Source organism: Danio aesculapii, chromosome 3, assembly GCF_903798145.1.
Source record: "Danio aesculapii chromosome 3, fDanAes4.1, whole genome shotgun sequence".
Taxonomy (NCBI): Eukaryota; Metazoa; Chordata; class Actinopteri; order Cypriniformes; family Danionidae; genus Danio; species Danio aesculapii.
Window position 1 is genome coordinate 30,103,989 of NC_079437.1, and position 25,186 is coordinate 30,129,174.

General features: G+C 35.2%; 2 protein-coding genes across 2 annotated transcripts; one reads left to right on the plus strand and one right to left on the minus strand.

The window, feature by feature from the left end:
• Positions 1-3,057: 3,057 nt before the first annotated feature.
• On the plus strand, positions 3,058-7,519 carry cldni (claudin i). The gene is made up of 3 exons (XM_056453606.1): positions 3,058-3,184; positions 4,701-4,833; positions 6,125-7,519. Exons 2-3 carry the CDS (start codon positions 4,702-4,704, stop codon positions 6,626-6,628), a joined length of 636 nt encoding a protein of 211 aa, XP_056309581.1. The 5' UTR covers positions 3,058-3,184; position 4,701; the 3' UTR covers positions 6,629-7,519.
• A 40-nt stretch (positions 7,520-7,559) lies between these two features.
• On the minus strand, positions 7,560-25,186 carry coro1a (coronin, actin binding protein, 1A). Its single transcript, XM_056453605.1, has 11 exons — positions 25,066-25,186; positions 21,468-21,671; positions 17,919-18,041; positions 13,371-13,500; positions 12,601-12,782; positions 10,633-10,752; positions 10,442-10,546; positions 10,212-10,357; positions 10,053-10,110; positions 8,012-8,227; positions 7,560-7,913 (listed from the first exon to the last, which is right to left on the minus strand). The coding sequence occupies exons 2-11, from the start codon at positions 21,663-21,665 to the stop codon at positions 7,824-7,826; spliced, it is 1,368 nt and encodes a 455-aa protein (XP_056309580.1). The 5' UTR covers positions 21,666-21,671; positions 25,066-25,186; the 3' UTR covers positions 7,560-7,823.

Genomic DNA, 25,186 nt, shown 5'->3' on the forward strand with positions numbered 1-25,186 from the left:
TGCCATGTTTAACAATTATCATCACCTTTTGGACTATTATGAACTGGGATTGACGGAACTACTCTCTAACAGAGATTACATGTGCTGGTGTAGATTAAAGATACAGATGAGAGGTTTGCACTGACAGTAGGCTGACGTATATGTTGCGTGTTGTTTTTGAAGCCAAATAAAGACTAAACGTATGCTGTGTAGTTTTTTGTAATTGGTAACATATGGGAGACTGTAAGGGTCTATGTGTTCATATATATTGAATTTATTTATTTATTTAATATAATTGCAATCATTACAGTAGGCTATTTCGCATCATTGATCTGCAGTTATAATCAAATCATGTTCATAGAAATGTTAGTAATGAACATTTATACACAAGTATTTATGTGTATAAAGCCTATGAAAGCGTAAAAAGCGAAAATGACTTTGACTGAAACTTTCTGTCGTATCATTAGTACCCTTTTGGTAGTGAAAACGCAAGCCTGATAATGGTGACCCTTACCGACCCGTACCATACTGTACTGTACCACTTAGTTGAAATGGGCCATAAGTTACTGTACAAAATAAACCTCATTTAATGTTCACAAACAGGACTGCTGTTGTGTGACTGTAGCATCCACATAGTTGTGTACACTATGGAGCTGTGGTTATTCCAGCATTCATGAATTTTGTAGCTCAAAAAGTCTAAATTGTTTAAAATGCTATAAAAATACAAAGCGTAACACTTACTGCTTCTTGAGTTTAATCACTGAAAATTGGAACAGATCTTTCAATCCAAGTTTCTTTGCAAATCCTGTCTTGTGCACATGTTTATACATATTATACAGTAATCTGTGCCCATCAATCAATAACAGTGGGCAGGTACTGTAAACTGCACTGCTACATCACACTGCAGTGGGTCTCAAAATTGCTGGGATTTGGATGCTATTTTAACATTGTATGACTTACTGTATGTTTATAACACTCCAACATGACAATGGACACTGTCCAAACAGCTTCCAAAAGATTTTTTATGATGCCCTTTAAATAAAAGATTGTTTTCATGATGCCAATTCTGCTTTAATTAATTCCAAAATTTCTCAATTCCTGCCAGCTGTATATGCACTTAAAACATTTGAGAACAAGTGTAGTTTATTATTTATCATAGAACAAAACATTAAATGCACATACAGACACACAAATAAATAAATAATCTGCAAGAAAGACTAGAGACATCTCAACTCACATTCAGTTTTTTAATGTTCAGCAGGAAGGAAGCAGTGCATAAACCGCAGTCTGTTCTTCCTGGACACAGTCAAAGCCTATAGTCAAAACCACTGTCTCTTGCAGACTATTAGGCTAAAGATGATTTTAGATATACATTTCATATTTCATCATTGGGTCGATGTGTATACAACACATTCACTTTACTTGAGGTGAAAAGAGGAATACCAAATGAAAGACATATATTAAATGCAAGTAACTTGAATGTCCAATAGTCTACTTTACTAAATACATTTTGTGAAAATAAAATAGCAAAATGTGGTGAAATAATCATTAGTTGCATCATAGGTTCTGTCATCATTCAGAACAATATTAATGTAAAACCTTTTATTTTTTTAAATCTTGCCTTAAAACTATTTTTTAAGGGAAACTTACCTAAATATTTGCATTTTATACATTAAAACCCAACTTTATCAAATGAAATGAGTGTAGTTAACTCAAAATTTACTTAAAGTTAATTCTACTCATTTGAAACGAGTTTTGAACTCAATGTTGAAGGTAATGAGTTAATTAAATCCCTCATTACTTCACCTTAAATGGAGTAAGTTCACAGTTGTCATATAGATAAATTTTTTAACTTAAATGGTTTGTAGCAATCAGTTTCCTCAAATAGTTTGAGTTGCCTTAACTTACTGGGTTGTACAGTTCTCAGTTGATTTGAGTTCTCTTCATTTATTGGGTTTTACTGTGCTCAAATTGCTTCATTTAATCAAATGGATTAAGTTCACAGTACTCATTAGGAATAGTTTGAACTTAAATGGTTTGTTGCAGTCGGTTTCCTCAAACGGTTTGAGTTACCATAACTTCTTGTGTTTTACACTGTACTATAAAGGGGCGACGCGGTGGCGAAAAAGGTAGGTGAATTGGGTAAGCTAAATTGTCCGTAGTGTATGTGTGTGAATGAGTGTGTATGGATGTTTCCCAGTGATGGGTTGCGGACGGAATATTTTATCCGCTGCGCTTAACTTAACTTGCGCTTTATAATAGTTCACCTTTACACTAATATTTGCTGACAGAAAAGACATTGTAATTTACGATTTCATCAAGACTTTAAAAATGTTTTGATTCTGGCCTCAGGGTCATCCTTTGATCTTCCCTTTACTCTTGAGTCTGACTCTGTTTTTGTTTTATAATATCCCAATCTCTATTTTTATTCCAAGCTCATATTCACATAGTGAATGTGTCCATTCTTGCCCAACATGTCTGTGTTGTGTCTCCCAATCCCAATGTTACACAACTTACAGCCCACCCACTCTAACTTAAGACAGTTTCTATTCGTCATACACTATGTGGTTTCAGCAGTGACTTGGCAGAGCTTATGAGGAGAGGGGATCAGAGTGTTTTTGAGACGTCATCATGGCTCAGACGTTTCAGAGGTGATTCATGGTATCGTGATGTTGGACCCTCACGCATGTGTTTGCATTAGGTAGCATGGTAACATGATGTACAATGAAAATATGGTTGTGCAATATCACTAATTTAAGCACAGAGTATTTTATTATCACCTGAGATCATAATTTAAAGCGGTTTATATATAGTCTATGTGGGGTTTAATAATGCAGTTATCAAAGATGAGTATTTGAAAATAAACTGTGAGAGTACTTTTTATAAAAATAAAAAAAAAGAGGGAAAATATCAAAGGTGGACGACACAAAAACGAGGAAGGTGAGATTCAAAGGAATAAAGAAAGCAGCAGGGAGAAAAAGAACAAGTCCAGTCTGGCCTTTTCCTCTTTACCCGTGCACCCGCCTCTGTTTCATTTCTCTCCACCCATTGCATTCCTCTACAAAAACATCCTCACATCATACCATCTTTCAAAGGACGTAACGGTTTCACAAGGTGGGAGAATAACTTCAAGAAAAAAAGTCAAGAGACTAAACCACAAACAGCAGGAAACTTAGAGACTTCTTTCAAAGAGCTGCAAATAAAGGTAAAGTTCAAACTTTTTCCTCACAAGCAAATCAAAAAGCGAGGCAACCTAATGGTTCAGAATGTAGAAATCCTTGAGTGTATATTAAGTATATATTTAGGGATTTATACTTTTAAATTAAGTGCAAATGTTTAGTGTCAAATGTCTGTAAATAATGTAATAAAAAAGTAAATAAATCAATGTTATGCTTGATATTAGACGGTTTATTAAATGAAGATACAGGGTGGGGCCTTTGTGTAAAATAGATTCTTTTAAGCTAGTATTTTTAGACGTCAATGTTTAGATTTTTGATAAGCGCATGACTTTGATAAAAATGTATCATGTTGTGTCAACATAATATAAATAATAATATAAAAATGTATAAAAACTTGAAGTAGATATGTTGTGTAACATAAGAAACAAGTTGCATTCCAGTTTAGTTTCTTCAGTTAAAACTGACCAAAAAACTGAATAATTCAGCACAAATACGAACCCACAAGTTCCTCTCTCAACCATGCTTTTAAGAGCACAGTTATCGCAGTGTAGACAGGAGAAGAACACAATTCCGGAGGAGCCGAGGTGCATGTTAATAATCGTCCGGAGAGCTGCTGAATGATTCAGCGTCAACTAAAAACAGCCATAATTACCGTTAGTCATTTTGCTGGAGCCCACGCACCACCTGGTCACCCACTCAAGTCCTCACCAATCCATGGCGCTCTGTGACCAGAAGGAAGAAAATACAGCAGCACACTGTAGTGGACTACAAAGTGGAAAATACAGCCAACAGTAGTTTTATGAATCAGTGAGGATTTAGTACTGAGAACAACTTGGAAAATAAGCCAGAGACATTTGAGGACAAGAAAAATGAACAGTTCAATAAAATATTTCTATACTCAATGAGGTATATATTTCTTGCAACTGATTTTTAAGTATAGAATAGAATAGAATAGAATAGAATAGAGTAGAATAGAATAGAGCAGGACCCGGGACCCCTCTCAGGGAGTGGCAGTTCACTGGTTTAGTAAAGATAAAAAGTGTCACAACCTGTTGAGACTTGAGGTTTGCTCGGTGATGTGGGTTTCCTTAGAGATGCTGTTATTTTCCGCTATAGCCTTGAGATACGGATTCCTGTATGAGCCTGTCTTAGGGAGGAGTCACTGGGTTTGTGTGCAAATACATAAGCTTCCAGACTGGATATGTCTTACCAAACAAAACATACTAATTATGCAAATACAGGAAGATGTTAAAGGGACAGATCACTCAGATATGGAATTCCTGTCATCAGTCAACACAAAAGAAGATGTTTTGGAGAATGTTGGAGACTGGTAGCCATTGACATCCATACTATTAATGTCATAGGCTACTGATTTCCAACATTCTTAACATTCAATATTCCTTAGTGTTAAATAGGAATAAAATGGTTTGGACCCACTTGAGTGTGAGGAAATTGTTGGGGGGTGAACTATCACTTTAAGAGCACTAACTCGACTGTGAAGTGTACTTGATTTGATGTCATTCTTTGTTTTCATTGTTTCAGGATGGGCTCCGCTGGTGTGCAGATTGTGTGTGTGGCTCTGGGAATTTTAGGGCTCATTGCTACAGTCGTGACCATTGCTATTCCACAATGGAAGACTTCTGCCTTTATTGGTCAGAACATTATCACTGCACAGGTAAACAATTACTACAGTTTTAAAGACCTATGTTTTTATTATTATTATTATTAAAATAATTATTCTAAGGCAATAACATGATGTTAACTAGTTAATTAGGTCTCATCAAGCACCAAAATTGGTGTATTTGTTTGAAATATTCTGAATCTCATGAACCCAAAACCGTATGGACAAACTTGTCATTTTCATCATAAATGGTTTGACCTGGCATTAGCTAAAACAATTTAAAAAAAAATTTAAATGAATAAATAACATTTCCATCAAGTGAAATACAATAAAATGTAATTAAATAAGAAAATCTACAATGAGAAATTTTGACAACCAAACAAGTTTAAACGCAAAAATAAATCCTGTGTCTGTGGTTGTTAATAGCATGATACTAGCATGAATTAGCATAATTATAACAAGTTAGCATGTTATTAGCACGAATTAGCATGTTTCTAGCATAAATAAGCAAGTTGCTAGCATGTTTCTTACATGAATTAGCATGTTGTTAGTATGGTTCCAACATGAACTAGCATGTTTCTAACACAAATAAACATGGCGTTAGCATGCTTATTGTATGAATTAACATGTAACTAGCATTATTCTAACATGAATTAGTATGTTACTAGCATGTTTCTGATATGAATTAGCATGTTGCTAGCAAGTTTCTAGTAGGCATGAGGACGATAATCGTTTTATAAGGTTTGGAAAAGTCACCGTTTTAAAACCGCCAACTCTTTCTGTTATACCGTTCCTTCTATATATGTAAGATTTTTTGTTTGTTTGTTTTTTTAACACAACAGCATCTACAGCAGAAAAGATATACAAAGATGCCGTTTTAAATTGTAAAGAAATCTGTGTTTTTGAAACTAATGCAGAAATCAATGATTCATTTAAATTATTTCGCCTGACATGTTTACTTCTCCAAAATGTTATAAATATGTTTTAAAATGAAATATATTGTGTTTAAGGAGGGGGGGGGGGTGTTGTTTAAAAATATTTATATATATATTTTAGAGCAGTAATCACAATACTGTTAAACCGTGATATTTTTATCCAAGGTTATCATACCGTCAGAATCTTATAACGGCCCATGCCTTGTTTCTAGCATGAATTAGCATGTTGTTAGCATGTTTCTAACATGAATTAACAAGATTCCAACATACGAAAAAAATACCATTATAAATAACATAAAAGTAGTAATTATTGTTATTATTACTATTATTCAAATTCACAATTTGTTAACTTCCCTATTTACCATAACTGAGCTTTTTTTTTTTCTTTCATTCTTCTCGCCTCACCTCAGGTCTCGGAGGAGGGTCTGTGGATGCAGTGTGTGGTCCAGAGCACCGGTCAGCAGCAGTGTAAAAGCTATGACTCGTTGCTCATCCTGAGCTCGGACCTGCAGGCGGCTCGAGCCATGACCATCATCAGCACCATGCTGGCCGTCCTGTCCCTGCTCATCCTGTGCGCCGGCGCAGACTTCACCACCTGCATCGACAACGAAGACGTCAAGCCCAAGGTGACCCTGGTTTCCGCCATCGGCCTGATCCTGGCGGGCCTGCTGGTCATCATCCCGGTCAGTTGGGCTGCCAACAACGTTGTGCGCGACTTTAACAACCCGCTGGTTGCCGAGGCACAGAAGAGGGAGCTGGGCCCATGTATTTTCATAGGCTGGGCCGCAGGAGTGCTGCTCATACTGGCCGGGGGTCTGCTATGCTGCTTCAGCAGACCTCGTTCCAGTGGTTCCAGCGGAACCGCCAAATACTATAGCAACAGCGCCTCAGCGCCCAGCAAAAATTACGTGTAAATAAATGCAGAAGAGTAGCACTTACGGTCATTCTAGGTGTAGTGCGTACTAAATAACTCGTCTAAGTTAGCAAGTTAGTCTGTAGTTTGTAGGAAAATCGCCCTCATGAAACTTAACCGTGGTTTAAATTACAGTAGCCTATATTAATCATTTTTTATTTAAGCAAAAATGTTATGACAAATGCTGTGGTTAAGCTGCGTGTTGGATATGGTTACCACAGGAATTTGTTTTGTTTCATGTGTTATTTTATTTGTGGCAAAACCATGGCTAATTTTGGTGAGGGTGAAACTGGAAAAGGTCAAAATCGAGAAAGATGTAAATATTACATGTTTGGAGTCACTGAACTGTCCTAGAAATACTGCCTTTTAAGCTTTTTAATTAATCAGTTTTGTATCTTTTTTAATTATAATTTACTACTGCTTTTTCTTAGAGCTGCTAATAAACACAACTTCAGGGATGGGACCGAGCTTGTGTCCAAAATACTTTCGTTCAGGTCATTGTATACCGCATGTGTGCCAGTCCTTATCATTTCAAAGCCATGACTGCACTCATTTCTTTTGAGTATTAATGTTGCGTAACAGCTAGTACTAGACTGTGTCTCAGAGGTAGTCTGACTAACAAGCGTTTACTCAGTGTGTAATCAGTTTACTTTTTGGGTTTAAATCAGACCAATTTACTTTATTATGTTATAGACAATGTTGTCTTTAAAAAAATGTATGTTGTGAGACCAGACTAAGCAGTTTAAGTCACTGGTACTTTTCAAGAACGTATTTAGGATGTGGGAAATACTGTTTAATTTAGTTTTTAATACTGTATAATTTAGTGCTTTTTGTGCATTAGGTCATAATCATTTCCACTGTCTTCATGTTCAATAAAATTGACTGATTCAGACATTTGTATGTGCGATCAATTGTTGACACATGAATAAAGCTTTGATAAAATAACACTTTATTTCAATTCCTATAAAACATATTAAAATGGGGTCCAAATCAAACTGATCACAATTTAAAAAAAAGTTAAATCCCTGAAAAGCAATATTTGCTGTGCAATGGACAATAAAATGACATCTGATGAAATCTTTTTCACATGAACCTAGAAATCCTGCACCTTTTACGTTTTCATTATCCTCACATCTTTCTCATGGCCATTTGCATTTTTAAAATTCATCTTTCATTCATCTGGGCTCTGTCTTCATCTACTTGCTCTCCAGTTCACTCACTCGCTTGGTCAAATCCTCGACTATCTCCTTCAGCTTCTTCACCTCATTCTGCAAGGCCTGAACGTCCTGTACAGGACATAGAAAGGAGGGCACAATGAGTTTAATGGTAGCAGAAGTTCAGTTTGCTGTGTTTGGGGTTGAATAAAGTACTTCAGGACTCTTACCGCACTGTCCGACTGTCGGTTGCATGAGGATGATGATGTGGTGGCCATCAAGCTCTTGATGACTTTAAACTCTTTGTTTTTGGTTGTAGCCACAAAACCATCTTTCAAGGAGATCAGGATTGGTTCTCCATCTTTGCCAGCAAACCAGTCATCAGCCTCCACCGATGGCTCTGGACCAATCGTGTTGGGGTAAAGATCTTCTTGAAACAAGTCAGACTAAAGCAAGCAAAAGATAATGCTGGATTTAGACCACAGGTCAACAACAGTGTGACATTAATACACAGCCATACAAGAGTTTGGGGTCGGTTAAATGTTTTCTGAACTGTAGTCTCTTACGCTCACCAAGATTGCATTAATTTGATCCAAATATAGTAAAAACGAATACCATGAAATATCATTACAATTTAAAATACTGTTTTACAGTAACACTTTTTAAAAATGTAGTTTACTCAGCACTCTGACTTTTCAGCAGCCGTTTGACAGCATTCAATGTCAAATGATCCCCCACAAATCATCCCAGGGGTACATTCATTGACAGTTTTCAAATAAAAACCTGATAAAAACTGAAATTTACCCAGGCCTAATGCAAATGTTACATAATAAATCTTTTGGAAACAATTTTAATGTAATAATATTAATAATAATATTGTTTACTGTGTAAAGTGGATTTTGAGAAAGCTTTGACATCTAACACACACACACACACACAACAGTTCTGTCTGGTTCTTGAATCTGATTGGCTGATAGTGTGGTTTACTTGTGTATTACTCCACCCACATACAGTGACAAGCAGAGGACACTCTACAGTTTGACAAATATTGCTGCTGATGGACAACATAATGTAGTATTGAGGCTTTTTCGTCCAGAATGTAGTTGTTTAGATAGCAAATATGTAGTTTATTTATTAGGATAGTGCCTATTTTAAAGATTTATAATTTCAGAGCATTGGATTAAGTGCATCGGCCGGAATCAGCCTGTCTGAGCAGACCAAAGAAAGTGACGGTTGGCGTTCCGCCACAAGATGGTGACAGAGACTGCAAACTAAGTCCTTAGGGGAGGAAAAAAACATTTTCTCAGCATAAATTTCAGCCAACGCACACCTCCCACCAGTGCCGGTTTACAGCCATATTACACTGCAACTCGCATGCTCATATATATGTGTATTACATGCTTAGTCTATACACATGAGTATTTGACAACCAAATCAAGGTTGTTGCTAGAACTGATATGGCTGCGGCCAGAAGTCAACAAGAATTATTTATATTATTTATTAAATTTCCCATATATTGTATTTTATTAACGTCTACCTCCTCCCCAACCATCACAGTAATGTAAAAACAGTTATTATTATTTATGCTATCTATTAAATTACCCAATAAAATGTATCTTTTGACGCCTAAAAAATATTTTACGTTGTAATTTTTAGGATTATGTTGTCTTGTAATCATAATGAAACTGTGTCAATATTCTCGGCACTCCTTTATTAATAAAAATGTTGAACATTTATTTAAACTAAAATTATTTTTTATGATAATTATAAATATCTCTCCTGTCACCTTTGATCAGTTTAACACACCTTGTGGAACAAAATGATTAATTTCATTCAACCCCAAAAAATACAAACCTGTCTTTTTACAAACTGTTGACACATAACTTTCTCTGCCAGCATAAAAAGCCAGCCACTGTGAACATTTTTTGATGATTTTGACCTAAATTAGATAATCATAATATTCTCGACATGTGTGTGGTGTGTGTAAAAAAATAGGCACACTTATAACTTTGTCCAGATTGACAGGGGCTGATCATTTCACCCTGATTACGTATCATTTTACATGCAACTTGATGTACACTTTCTCTTTGTTTATCACACCCTGGAAACCCAGAGGTCCCATAATGTATTCTGTAAATGCACTAGGGCTTTCCTTACCATAGTACACCTAAAACATGGAGGGTAGGGGAATGTTGTCCCTCAATTAACAAGTTATCTGGTCAATGGTAAAGAAAGAGCTAAGCTGTTCTTAAACCTTGAATCTATATTTACCTTACGAGGCACAGTCATCACAACAGGTTCACATTTCCTCTCATGAAGTTTATAGAATCTGAAATAAACGTGACATAGTGTAGATTTTAAAACGCTGAACTGCATAAAAATCTTTTAGGATGCACATTTGTGAAATCAAGTATGGATGTATAAGCTGACCTTGCAATCTCACACTTGTTGACCTCCAGGCCTCTCTTGGGCATGTATCCCATGCCCTTCTGGCTTTCCTTACTGCTGTACATGGACAGATAGTGGACGTATGGAGCCTCGTCGGTCACCTCAAAGTATCTGATGCTGCTATCACCCTGCCAGACCATTAACACTGGTTAAAACATGCAACTTCATACACTAAAAACACTGCAACATCTGAACTTGTGTTCGATTCTTGCCTTGCCACAGAGGTAGACTATACCCGTGTCAGGGTCAAAGAAGGGTAACAGCACTCCACTGCTGGTGTCCAGCTCCTGCAGAGTCAAGGGCTCAGCGAAGTTGTTCTGCAACAACAAACACACTTTTGTGAGTCATTTTTTGTAGGTAAAACTGAAGAAGAGCGACTCTGATGCTCAGATGCTGTACTCACAGGATCCCACAGGGCCACTTGTCGCTCACTCATGCGGCTGAAACCAGTGGTCAGGATCTTCCCGTCGGACACAAACACAGCTCTTACTGGCCTTGAGCCTTCATGAGGCTTGTCCTTCTCCTGAACACACACACACAAACAAAATCAAGACATTTTTAGAGTTACATGTTTTATCTTAACATTGAGCTCTTAAAGGGATATTTCACCCGAAAAGGATATTTTAAAAAATCTTTAAAAAAAAAAGAATATTGTTGGTCCCTATTGAAATAATTTTTTCTACAATGGAAGTCTATGGGGACCATCAACATTTGGTTACCAACATTTCACCGGATATTGAGTTTTGTGTTCATCAAACAATGTATGAAACAAACTGAGGGTGAGTAAATTACATTTTTTGTATGAAGTATCCCTTTAAGTACATAAAATAATGTATTCGATAAATGCATTTAAAGGGAGAGTTCACCCAACCAAAAATGAAAAATTCCTTGCCATTTACTCACACTTAAGTGGTTTAAAGCTTTTATGTATTCCTTCCTTCTGCTAAACACAATACAAGATATTCTGAGGAATGTTGGAAAAAAAGACACTGAAATCCAAAGTAGAAACAAAAAATACAGATGAAGTCAATGGCTTTTTTTCCCAACATTCATCACAGTATTTTCCTTTGTGTTTAACAGAAGAAAAGAAACTCGATTAGGTTTGAAACAAGTGGAGGATGAGTAAATGAGTATTTATTTTAGGGTGAACTATCCCTTTAGTTAAGACCTAAAGTGTAGTCATGTTTGCTGAGGCTTGTAGTATTTTTTGTATGGGAAAAACAGTCATTTAAAAAGTGACTATGTTTCCCTGTACGTTTCACAACAGGTTCAGTAGAAAAAGGCTTGCTATAGAAAATTATTTCAGTGTAACCTGTGATTCGAAACATTAAACTATTGACAATAGACAACCTTTGATTACACCTTAAAAAAACATTAAATTAAAATGAACTTTCAAGTTATTTAGTGGAATTCTATCTCACGTTTCAACACAAAACATGCATTGACATTTCAACAAAAAATGATCCAGACTAACTAACCTATGATGTATTGTAAACAATGCAATCTGACAGCAAAAGACAACACCAGAATCAATGTGGTGAAGATTAAACAATACAACTGGAGCCTTAAATGAACACTCATAAAGCACCAAAACGGAGTAGGAATTGTCAAGTATATGAAATATGTATTCTAATACATTTATTTTTTTAATAATTAGCTTTTTAAAACCCAATGCACTAAAACATATTCAAACAATATATGAGAAGTGAGAAGTGACAATCCTCAAATCGCCAAAGATTTACTATTTATATTGACAATTAAGCTTTTATAACAAGTATAATTATATATAATGAGTAGTATACAATTAATAGGTATGATTAATTTATATTTTTAAAGTTTCATTATTTAATTGAATTATAATAATTATATTTATAATAATAACAACAATTTGTTCTACTTTCTACAGAGTTACTGCACACACATTTTCACTGGTAACACTTAAAATGATGTCATATATTGGCAAACAAAACCTAAAGCACTTTATTTTGTTAATTTTAGATGGTAAAAAATATAACTTTTCACAGTTTGCTCACATTATGTTGAAATCTTTTAATCTTTCTTTGAGGGTTTAGTTCAATTAAACAGACTAAATTGTAAAAGGCTTTATCAGCATTGTTCATTGACAGTTTATATTTACTAAAGAAGTAACTAATGCTAACAAATTAAATTTTATTAGAAACCAAAATTGTTATGCCCTGCATTTTTCTCAAATCAATCCTTGGTCAGTGGATAATGGGGAACAAATTTTTAACTTTTAGGCCCTCAGTTTGGCTACATTCATTACACCGCATATATTCCTCTCTTTTTTGGGCATCAATCACTTTGTTAAGCCTTAAAATAGCATTTCTTCACAGCAAAGAGGATAACGCACACAGATAACAGTGCCCTTGCGGGGGTCGATCACTCGTAGTTTCTTGTCCTTGCAGGCGGTGAGGATCTGCGAGCCATTTCTGTTCCAGCAGGCGCTGTAGATCAGATCCGTGTGCACAGAGTCAATGCGCACCACTGATTCCCCACGAGCCACGTTCCAGAGGATCACCACATTATCACAGCCTGCACACACACCAAACAACGTAGACAAGATGAAGCAAGACTGCAGAGCGAAATGGAGGTGGAAGACAAAAAAAAAAGAAAGCATGTTGAAGTGTGTGTTCAGAATCAGCAGAGGGCGCCATCATTCCATTTCAATCCTAAAAGTGGTTTGTGTATTATACACTTCCATTAATAGTGTATATTGGTGGATATAAACACGTCACACTGGATCACAAAATTCCTATGTTGTATAGGGATATTTTTGGCAAAATTATGACTTTTTTTATGCAAGAAAATCATTAGAATATTATCTAAGGATCATGTTCCATGAAGATTTTTTGTAATTTCCTCCTGTGAATGCATCAAAACTCAACATATGCATTTCTAAGAACTTAATATGGACAACTTTGAAAGTAATTTTTGTCAATATTTAGATTTTTTGAACCCTCATAATAGTTGTATCTTGACTAATACTATCCCAACAAACCATATATTAACAAAAAGCTCATTTATTCAAATTTCAGATGATGTAAGAATCTCATTTTCAAAATGTCGACACTTATTATTGTTTTTGTGGTCCATGGTCAGATATTTTCTGATATGGTTTACCTGCACTCATTAGCACATTGTGGGCAGTAGGGTGCCAGCTGACAAGGCCCACACGTTTCGAGTGCCCTTCCAGCTTTACGACTGGGTCCCTCAGTGGTGTTACGAGGCCTCCCTCTGGAATCTCCCAGATCTATAATTTATCAACATTGACCTTCTGTTAGATTAGGCAGTATGAGCAATATCCACATTCAAGCATGCATTAGTGTTGGTTGGACACTGAGGTAAAGGTCTATTCACAGCATGGATGAAAACTAGTATGACAAACACATCACTATTGTGTTTTTAATCATTTTATTCTTTGTTTTTATTTACTTATACTTGTCTCTTTTATTGCTGTTTATGTAAAGCACTTTGATTTACAATTGTGTATGAAATAAACTTGCCTTGCCTTGCTATTGTGAAAAAGGTTAATATTAATTATGATATTAATCAAATAATTAACTGATGAAAAGCATGTGTAAAGCATGTATTACTCTTAGGTGGTGTTAATTTCATAGATAATTTCCCAGCTTTTATTTTTGTGGCCTTAAAAAGCAATTCAGTTTGTTTTTAATTAACTGTAATTTTTAACAAAATAAAATATTTTTGATAAAATCAGTTTATTATTTAGTAACACTATATTTGAACATACACACCATTAACAAAGCATTAACTAAGGCTATTAGCTTGGTAAAATATTAATTAGCTGCTTATGAATAGTTATTAAGGTAGTAGTTGGGTTTACAGTGCTCAGCATATATGAGTACCCCTTTTTTGAAAATATTTTTATCAATTTCTCTGTGAATATGGGTACTATATATTGGTGCATTTGAACAAAACAGATTTATTAAACAGATATATTTATATAAAAAAAAATATTTTAGTCACCAAACATAGAAATTAGAAATTGAAAGATAATACATTTAAATTAATGAAAAATATAGCCAAAAAAGTACAAAATACAATATTTCAACAAAATTGTATAAAACAATTTTTTGATTTTCTTGATTTTTGAAAATGTTATTTAATATTTTTCTCTAACACAAAAAATTGGGCTATGTATATGCACAAATATAATATTGTAAAGCATCCTCTAGAAAATATTCAATTTAAATGGGAGATTTGTGGGGGGTGTACTCATATATGCTGAGAACTGTAGGTATTGGATAGGACTAGGGATGTAGTATAATATCATACTTTATAAGTACTAAAACACAGTTAATATAATATTAATAGACAGGTAATAAGCTAGAAGGGGTGAATTGTGACAAACTAATGCATTACCATTATTTTTATTATAGTAAAAAACTGTTTTATGAAATACGGTGTTAAATAAGCTAGTACTTCCAAATTGTTGCTATTTTGTTGGTCTGATTGCTTCAGTAAGTTGGTTTGAATAAAAATGGCTGCTAAATTAATACATGTAAATAGATTAACATTTAAATCAAACTGAATAGGATCCGTTCTCGACAAGCAGATTTTATTCTTAATGTTCCGCTTTTAGACTGTGAAACAATATCGAACCTGCGCTGTCCCTCATAACCAGTATTACTGTACATTAACAAGCCTAGTCTGAGGTGTATTTACACACCATTTTATCAATTTGTTTTTTTCATGTTCATTAATATATTTGATGCTTATGACAAGTAAATGTAGATGTCAATGGTCAAAAATTATAAATCATATAGCATATTTTTAATAATTTTGGTGCATAAATGTAACCCTGGACTACAAAACTCTAGTTTTATGTTGAATAGGTTTATGTTTGGGAATAACCAAAAATACATTGTGTGGTTGACGACAAAAATCATTAAATATTATGTAAAGATCAGAAGATATGTTGTAGATGTCCTTACCATAAGTCATGAAAGCTTTATTTCTGAGTAGTCAAGTGCATTACTAAGCACTTTATTTAGACATATTTAAAGATGATTTTCTCATTATTCTCAAATTCCAGATTTTCAAATAGTTATATGTCATCTAAATACAATCCTATCATAGAGTGCAGTGGGATTATTTAATTTATGCTCTTAAGAGTTTTGGCTTTGGAGCAAGTTTTATTTCTTGGATCAGGTTATTGTACAAAGCCCCACTTGCCTCTGTTCGTACCAATAACATTTCTTCGGCATATTTTCAGATTAATCGAGGCACAAGGCAGGGCTGCCCTCTCTCGCCTCTTTTATTTGCAGTTGCAATAGAGCCTTTGGCCATTGCTTTGCATCAAAACAGAAATATAGCTGGTATAATAAGAGGCAGACGAGAGCATAAACTATCTCTATATGCAGACGATTCATCACAATAATTTTGGCAGGCTATCTGGCTATATCTGGCTATAAATTGAATTTACAGAAAAGTTTAATATTTCCCATCAATAATGCTGTCCCTGAGTTTTCCTTTAAATCTTTTCCCATTCAAGATATCAAATTCATTTATATACCTCGGCATATGTTTATCTAACGCTTATTTTAAGCTCTTTGCTGAAAACTTTATCTCCCTATTGGAGCGAGTTGAACAAGATATAAAGCGTTGGGCCTCTCTTCCATTATCAGTCACAGGTCGAATAAACTCTATTAAAATGAATGTGCTACCTAAGTTAATCTATTTATTTCAATGTATCCCAGTGTTTATCCCTAATTCCTTTTTTTGTAGGCTGGACAGTGCTCTCACTTCATTTATATGGAATGGTAAACCTGCTAGAATGCGTAAAAGTCTTTTGCAACATCCCAAGTCTATGGGTGGAATGTCTTTATCTAGTTTTAGATGTTACTACTGGGCTTCAAATATTCGTCCTTTACTTCACTGGCTTTACGAAGATCCTGGGGTTAATGCTTTATCATGGATAGCCATCGAGTCTACCTCATGCTTGCCCTCTTCACTAGCAGCCTTAGTTTATGCTTCTCTTTTCTTCCCTTATGACAAATGTACAAAAAATTTGCTGGTAAGATCCACACTTAAAATTTGGAAACAAATTAGACGTCATTTTGGTTGGCAAACCATATCTTCAAAATCTCCCATTTATTCTAATCCGGTTTTTAGTCCATCAATAATTGATAAATCATTTGCATCCTGGCATACTAGAGGAGTTAAGGAAATAACAGACTTATACCATGAGGGAATTTTCTCTTCATTTCAGCAGGTATGTGAAAAGTTTAATATTCAAAATAACAACTTTTTCCGTTCTCTCCAAATTCGCGATTTTGTGCGTAAAATGTTCCCTCATTTTCGGGCATCGCCTCCTCGCGCCTCATATGATAATTTTCTGGAGAGGCCCACAATTTGGAAAGAGATTATATCATCACTCTACAATAAAATTATGGCACCAACTGATACATCCCATTCCCAAATAAAATCTGTGTGGGAAGACGATCTGGGAATTACAATTTCAGATGAGGATTGTGAATCAGTTTTAAACAGAATTCACAAGTCCTCTGTCTGTGCAGGACATGGACTTCAGCAGTGCAAAATTGTGCATCGTGTACACTGGACAAACCTAAAGCTCTCAAAGCACTTTCAGCATATAGATCCTGCCTGTAATCGCTGCAATTCCACCCAGCCGCTCATGCACATATGTTTTGGTCTTGTATAAAGCTTAATTGCTTTTGGGACACATATATTTAAAAAATATATCTGTTTTTTGGGGGTATATCTATCTTCTCTTGTCCACTGATTTCCATTTTTGGAATATTGCCCACGTCATATTTACATAAATACAATCTGATTGCATAGCTTTAATTGTGCTCCTGGCCAAACGACTAATATTGCTTAGGTGGAAGGATCAAAAACCTCCAACCCCAACACAGTGGATCCGTGAAGTCCTCTTCTTTGTAAAGTTGGAAAAAATTTGACTGTCCAGAGCAGGGATGGGCAAACTCGATCCTGGAGGGCCGGTGTCCCTGCATAGTTTTGCTCCAAACCTAATCAAACACACCTGCTTGTAGCTTTCTAGTGATCTTAAAGACACTAATTAGGGTGTTCAGGTGTGTTTGATTAGCGTTTGAGCAAAACTCTGCAGGGACACCGGCCCTCCAGGATCAAGTTTGCCCATGCCTGGTCTAGAGGTTCATCTAACCAGTTCCAGTTTTAGAAAATTTGGGACCCATTTAGGGAATTTATCTAAGAACATATTTTATTGTCAACTACAGACCAAGTCATTGTTCCAGCAAACTGATTCTTTTTCTTTGCTAAGTGCAAAGTCGAGTCTATTGTGTGATTTGTACAACTGTTGTTTTTCCGCCACATTATTATTTACCTTTTTATTTGTTGGTATGTTTTTTTATGTTTGTTTGTTTTTTCTCGTTGTTTGTGCTTAAGTTGATACTATCTATACTTTTTGAAATATAATTTTGTTTTGTCTTTTTTTTTTTACTGTAATTTGTCATAAAAGTCACAAATAAATAATATAAAAAATGCAATCCTATCATAACAAACCACACATCAATGGAAAGCTTATTTAATAGGTGTTTGTATTATATAAACAGCTCAATTAAAAAAAATGACCCTTTGAGTCTGGTTTTGTGGTCTCTGGTCACAAATGTCATGTGAACAAACCATGAAGTCCACATCACTCACCATGACACTACAGTCTTCAGAGCCGCTGGCAATGATGTTGTCATTATGTGGGCAAAACTCAATGTCCAGCACGGGTCCAGTATGGCCACAGACAGTGGGTTGGGACATGTCAATACGACCCGTCTAAAACACAAAACAAAGGGTTACAGGGGAAAGCACAGGAATGTAGAATATGAAAGCTGTATTGCTGACAAACAGAGCAGAAAGAGCACGAGAGATCTCAGACAGATGAGAAGGCTGTGTCAGCTGATCTCAATTTTACAGCTATGCCTTCAATTACGCCTAATAACTACCAACCCGTTTAGAGAGGACAGAACCTTGCAGGAGTTTCTGGAGAGCACATTCACTCTTATTGTTAGATCTTAGAGTTCTGCGCAAGTCTATGTAGAGGAATGGTTTATGATTTATTGCTCCTACACAGGGGACGCACTAATTTAAGAACTTGAAAAATGACTGAAATCTATGTTAAGCAAATATTGAAAACTGCTCTTACGTTACGTGAAATAATGCTGAAATGAAATCATATGAAAATACTAGAAGAAACTCTCTTTTTTGAATTTTTTACTTTATCAGAATGAAAACAGAAAAGTTGAAGCTTAAAAAAGAATTAATGATTAAAAATGACTGGATATGACTGGTAAAATGATTTCATCAACAGGGAATTGCACACAAACAAATTCTTCTGACATTTTCCTTTTTGAGATACAAACCTCAAATTGTATCCACTACTTTATAAATTGTATTAAATTTAATTATTAAACACAGTAAGCAGTGAATTTTATTTTGCTGGAATATATTATTCCATATACAGTTGAAGTCAGAATTATTAGCCCCCTTTTAATTTTTTTTTTCTTTTTTAAACATTTCATAAATGATTTTTAACAGAGCAAGGTTATTTTCACAGTATGTCTGATAATATTTGTTCTTCTGGAGAAAGTCTTATTTGTTTTATTTCAGCTAGAACAGAAGCAACTTTAATTTTTAATAACCATTTTAAGGTCAAAATTATTAGCCCCTTTAAGCAATATATTTTTTCAATAGTCTACAGAACAAACCATCATTATACAATAACTCGCCTAATTACCCTAACCTGCCTAGTTAACCTAATTAACCTAGTTAAGCCTTTAAATGTGACTTTAAGCTGTATAGAAGTGTCTTGAAAAATATCTAGTCAAATATTATTTACTGTCATCATGGCAAAGATAAAATAAATCAGTTATTAGAAATGAGTTATTAAAACTATTATGTTTAGAAATGTGCTGAAGAAATCTTCTCTCCGTTAAACAGAAATTGGGGGAAAAAATAAACAGGGGGGCTAATAATTCTGACTTCAACTGTGTGTGTGTATATATATATATATATATATAACAATACACATAAAATTACTAAAATTTAAATAAAACTACTATATTAAATGCTGATTTAAAACATTAATAACATGTAATATTCATGATATATTATATTCTATACATTATATATTTATATTAAATTATTATGTTTTCTGTTAAGGGAACTAAATTGTGGAATGATTTACCTGTTAGCCGAAAATTAGAAAGTAATTTAAATGTTTTAATAGTGTTCTTAAGAAGTGGTTAAAAACAAACCAGCAGTGTTTACACAAATAGTTTACTATTAGTTTGTTGATCATATGGTGTATATGTGTCTATTTTATTTCATTTTATGTAAAGCCTCCCATGGACAGGTGTTGAGAATTAGCAAGTCTGCCAAAACATTTTAACAAATGCATTTGGTTGTCCAGTGTAATTATGATGTCTATGTCAAATAAATAAATAAATAAGGGCGACATGGTGGCGCAGTGGGTAGCACTGTCGCCTCACAGTAAGAAGGTTGATGGTTCGAGCCTCGGCTGGGTCAGTTGACATTTCTGTGTGGAGTTTGCATGTTCTCCCCGTATTCACGTGGGTTTCCTCCGGGTGCTCCGGTTTTCCCCAGTCCAAAGACATGTGGTATTGTCCGTAGTGTATGTGTGTGAATGAGTGCGTACGGATGTTTCCCAGTGATGGGTTGTAGCTGGAAGGGCATCTGCTGTGTAAAACATATGTTGGATAAGTTGGCAGTTTGTTCCGCTCTGGCGACCCCAGATTAATAAAGGGATTAAGCTGAAAAAAAAATGAATGAATAAATAAATAAAATTAATATTACTAAACAAATAATAATAAAATAACATCAGACCATGTTCACATTCAATGACTATCTAAGCTAGTGTCAAATATTTTAATGTCAAAACCTGTCTAAAAAGTATCTGAAAGATTAAAACATAGTTCTACATTAACATATAACTGAAAACAAAACATTAATTACAAATTAAATTACCAACAAATAATTTAAAGGGATAGTTCACCCAAAACGAAAGTTCTGTCATCATTTACTCATCCTTCACTTGTTTCAAACATGTTTGAGTTTCTTCCTTCTGTCAAACACAAAGGAAGATATTCTGAAGAATGTTGGTAAGCAGCAGCCATTGACTTCTATTAGTATATTTATCTAAGGATGTCAATGGCTGCTGGTTTACATCATTCTTTAGAATATCTTCCTTTGTGTTCAACAGAAGAAAGAAATTTACCAAAGTTTATAACAACTTGAGTGCGAGTAAGTGATGATGAAATTCCTGTTTTTTGAGTGAACTCTCCCTTCAATCGAAAATTAGAAAGAAGGAGAAAAAGATGTGCATTTTCTGTACAATGCTGCCTTTAATGATACGTGTGAACTCCGCAAGTTTGTGTAAAACCAGATAATGGCATTACGAGTCTCAAAACTAGGCTTTCAAAACTTCCTCAAGCCACCCAAAACGAAATGAAAGGGCTTGACTCGAATTCTCGTGTTCATTGGGAAAACAATGGCAGCCATTGAGTTTAAGACGCACAGCAGATTGAACATGACAGAACTCCCATTGACTCGCCAGCATAAAACTCACAAGTGCAGAAAGAGAAATATAAAAACAGATGAGCAGAGATGATGCATCGAGAAGATGAAACAAAACAAATGATGAAAAGAGGAAGACAGAAAACTTCCCATGCTGCAAATTTTTTCATAGCTATAATGCTTAATGAAGTGCAAACTATACATTCAAATTTAGTTTGATCACTTTGAAGAAAGCGGGCACGTCAAGTTGAAGTTTAAGTGGCAGCTGTCCTTTTCTCACAGTTTTTGTCACTCACTCAATCTGCAAGCTGTCACCACATCCTGTGCAGCGCTGACAGCAATGCACTCCAAATATGGCAAAAACAAGATGCAAGAGAGCATAAAGAGAAGAGATGCTCGATCTGGTGACACGTACATACGAAACTCAACCTTGAACTTCCTTATTTAGACAAAATCTGCATGATACGTCTAGTGTTCAAAATGTAAAGACTATAGCAGAACATTTCCATCAGGTAAGCGGTTAAAAGTACAAACAGGCCTAAAACTACTAATCTAAACGTTACTCTTAATATTTTAATAAAACGCTATCTTAATTATTTGACTCTAGCTTTAAAAAGAGGTGAGTTAGCTGAAGTTTTACGAGTCTGACTTGCTGTCTGGATGCACCTTGCTCAGGGGCAGGACGATGAAGGCTCCTCCACCGCTGGCATCCACAATCATGGACACAAACTTGGGGTTGACGGAGCAGAAGTTGCTGTCCCAGGTCATCTGGGAGATCCTGATGTCATCATAGCACTGGTCCGCCTTCACCGCCTGGCCAAAGACGTGGCGAAACTTACTGGACCTGACCACCTTCCTAGACATGATGACCTAAGGAAAGACAGATAACAGGGATAGATCACCTCCCATCAACAAACTAATCAAATTGTACACACCATTTACTCAAATGTTTAGCCATTGACCTCTATAGTGTTTCCTACACTCAATGATTTTAGTAAATGACACAGTATTTAACTGTAATATGAACTGTATTTTACTGTAGGACAGTTATGCAGTATGTTACTGTGTTTTAAAGTTGTATTGTGAAAATAACTTTATTTTACAGGTAAGATAAATCTCAATACTATAAATACATATACTAAATGTAAGTAAGTTACTGGTGAACTGCTAGATTCTACCGGAAATTGTTAACAGTGTACTATGGATGTTGGTGGCAACAGGTTGCCAGCTATCTTCAAACCTTCTTTTGTTTTCAGTACAAGGAGGAAACTCAGTAACACTTTATTTTGATGGTCCATCTGTTTAATATCTGTTAATGCTGCTCCTTCAACAGACATTTAACTGACTATAAGAAACTTTGCAAGTACATGTCAACTTACACTAACCATAACCCCAACCCCAACCTATCAGTCTACTTATAATCTAATGAGAATTAGTTGTCATGTAGTTGCAATGTAACTTCAATTCAACAAACAGACCATCAAAATAAAGTGTGACAGGAAACTCAGTTTAGATCAAGTGGATGGTGAGTCAATGGTGACAGAATTTCCATTTTTGTTGGTTAACTACCCATTTAAACATAAGTAATGAATGAAAAAATATACACATTATGTGTTGTATCATTATTTTCAAACAATAAAGCATGGCACCATAAATTATAGGTTCAATTCCCAGGAAACTGAAACAGTTTTGTACATTCAATGAAACATACGTTGCAACCAGGGGTGTAGTCAGGGCCATACGCACATATACTCAGTATACCTACTTTTTTCCACGAGCTGTTTGGGTATTACAACTTCTGATGATCAATAATTGCATATACCCTCAGTATACTCACTTGTTTTGCTGATTAAACTTCCCTACTTTATGTGTTTTCGCGTCCCCTTCAACTGTATACCAATTGCTTTTTTAACTTGCACCCTAATTTGTTGCAATTTGTGCATTTGGAAAAAAATATAGGCTAGTATTTGGGTTTTTGAAGAGGTGTGCATTGCTTTTATTTTCATTATTTAACTTTTTTTTTTTAAATTTACAGTTTGTTAACAACATCCAATACTTGATATAGCTGTCTTGAAACGTGAGTTCTTGTACAGTATTAAAATAAAAAACTTTTTCTAAAATAGGCTAAGACCCTTTAGAGTTAAACAGTTGGGTTTTACCCCAGCTTAATATACTCAGCCTATCTCTGGGTCTGCTGGGGGCACTATTAGCTAAGCATAAATCATTGAATAGGATTAGACTATTAGCATCTCTCTTAATACTTTTCCTTTTTAAATGGATAGTTCACCCCAAAAAAATGAAAATTGTCATCATTTACTCAACTTTTACTTGTTCCAAACTGCTTTGGTTTTTTTTTTTTTTGTTCCGTTGAACACAAAATAAGTATTTTGAAGAAAGTTGGAATCCTGTAACCGTTGACTTCCATAGTATTTATTTTTCTTTCAATGGAAGTCAATTGTTACAGGTAACTTATGTTAAATAAATATATATTGCTAATGAATCAAAGAAACATCGACTTTCGTTGTTTCTTTGCCTATACTTTTTAAAATTTGGGTTGGGTGGGTAATAGTACACCACCTATTTTTAGGACTACACCACTGGTTGCAACATAAGCTGCCAAATGATATTTCCACTCAATTCCATTGTCTCAACTTTGCTCTTTTGAAATTTGCATCTTAATACAATCAGCATGATCCACTGATTTGAAGCTGTTTAGTTATTTGTGATTCGTGGTGAGACTAGCTGACTGTAATTCCTGGATTTGATGACAATCTAAAGAAACTCTGCTGTGGTTTGTGTATGTTCACACCCAAGTTGGTTTCATACTTTCTTAAATTCACTTGAATTTTTAGTTTAATTCTTTTGAACGAACTGTTACAGATGCTCCAGACAGAGCATAAAGATTTTAAATCTTTTTCATCTTTCTATCTTTAAAACTGAATTTAGGCAATATGCACTGAGAAAGAGGAAGGAAGGCGGAAACTAGCATGAAGTGACAGAGAAGGAAATGCTCGGCCTCTACTTCTCCAAGTCTGATGCCACGTTGTTTGCAGGTTTTAGTAATAAAGCATTTTACTGCATGACCCTCTTACACTGTAAAAATTTTTTAATGATGAATACTTTTATGTTGCTTTAACTTATTTTATACAACAACAAAAACATACAACAACAAAAAATAAGACTGCACGAATGTTTTTACAGTCTGTTTTTTTCCCTCAATGCTATACCAAGTACAATCTTGTGCATATACTGACTTTTGTGACTACAAATGTGTATTAATTTGCAGTCAGATTACCACATTCAGTCAAACCAACTGTATAATTGACAAAAAAGACAACTGAGCAATATGCAAAGAAAACATCGTAGCTGGCGTAAATGCGGGAGTGCATGAGATGTTCAGTTACACCACATCCTTCCACACAAACATGGAAAGCACTGAGTTATTTCAATCAAAGATTTTTCAGAATGATTTCTTTGTGATCATTACCATGAATTTACACCCATTTAACTTACCACAGCAGTTATTATATCCAAATAAACGTACACACTCTATAATACTGCATGACTTCTTGATTTTTGCTTCTGAGCACAATAGTAAAATGAGTTACTGTCAACACTGGTCAGCTAACCGTTTAGTTTCCTTCATCCATTTTTGTGACTGTGATGCTGTCATTCAGCCTAACTTTATAGTGTTCACCGGATGAAAAGCTATGCAAGCTTAAAACAAGTACATTAAAGCAATTCAATGTATAAGGGGTTTAACTCACAATTATCTCTGGCAGGAAGAAATATTTGTTTTGTTTTACCTCCTCCAAGCTACTTTAAGACAAACTGAGCAAACTCAACACAGTTTTCAGCATCTCTATATGTATACTGTATGAATGAAGTGAGTTCATTACTTTATCAGCCATATCATTGCCTGTTTAGTTCTCTTACTTAACTTCCTTAAATATTTAACTGTGCCTCACCACAGTTAAAAAGGCACAGTTTGAAAAAACTAGTTAACAAATCAATAAAATCAACCAACAATTTACAATCCGATTAATTTATTAGGAACGAGTGACATATTAGCAGAGTTTAAAAAGCTAGCTACTCATCTCCACAGGATTTAACGTTAGGCGGTGTGGAGGCGTTTAGGCGCGCCCAAAACGCTACCTAGTCAGCTCACTAGGTTTTGAGACGCAGCCAAAGATGCTAAATTTTGCACGGTTTCCAATAACGGCGGACAAAGAAACACAGATTATACCGGGATGGGGGACTGTACCTGAGAACTGTGGCTGGGGAGGGACTCCTGAGGCGAGAGGATGAAGCGCCGAAGTCTTGACAGATGGAGAGAAGTGGGTGAATGCCAGCGGTTGTGGCTGGAGCTCGCTCTAAATCATGGA

Coding starts and splice junctions, on each gene's coding strand:
- cldni (XM_056453606.1), top strand. CDS start 4,702: ATGGGCTCCGCTGGTGTGCAGATTGTGTGTGTGGCTCTGGGAATTTTA. Junction 4,834..6,124: donor AGAACATTATCACTGCACAG/GTAAACAATTAC, acceptor GCCTCACCTCAG/GTCTCGGAGGAGGGTCTGTG.
- coro1a (XM_056453605.1), bottom strand. CDS start 21,665: ATGTCTAGGAAGGTGGTCAGGTCCAGTAAGTTTCGCCACGTCTTTGGC. Junction 10,547..10,632: donor AAGTGGCCCTGTGGGATCCT/GTGAGTACAGCA, acceptor TTGTTGTTGCAG/AACAACTTCGCTGAGCCCTT. Junction 8,228..10,052: donor TGATGACTGTGCCTCGTAAG/GTAAATATAGAT, acceptor TGCTTGCTTTAG/TCTGACTTGTTTCAAGAAGA.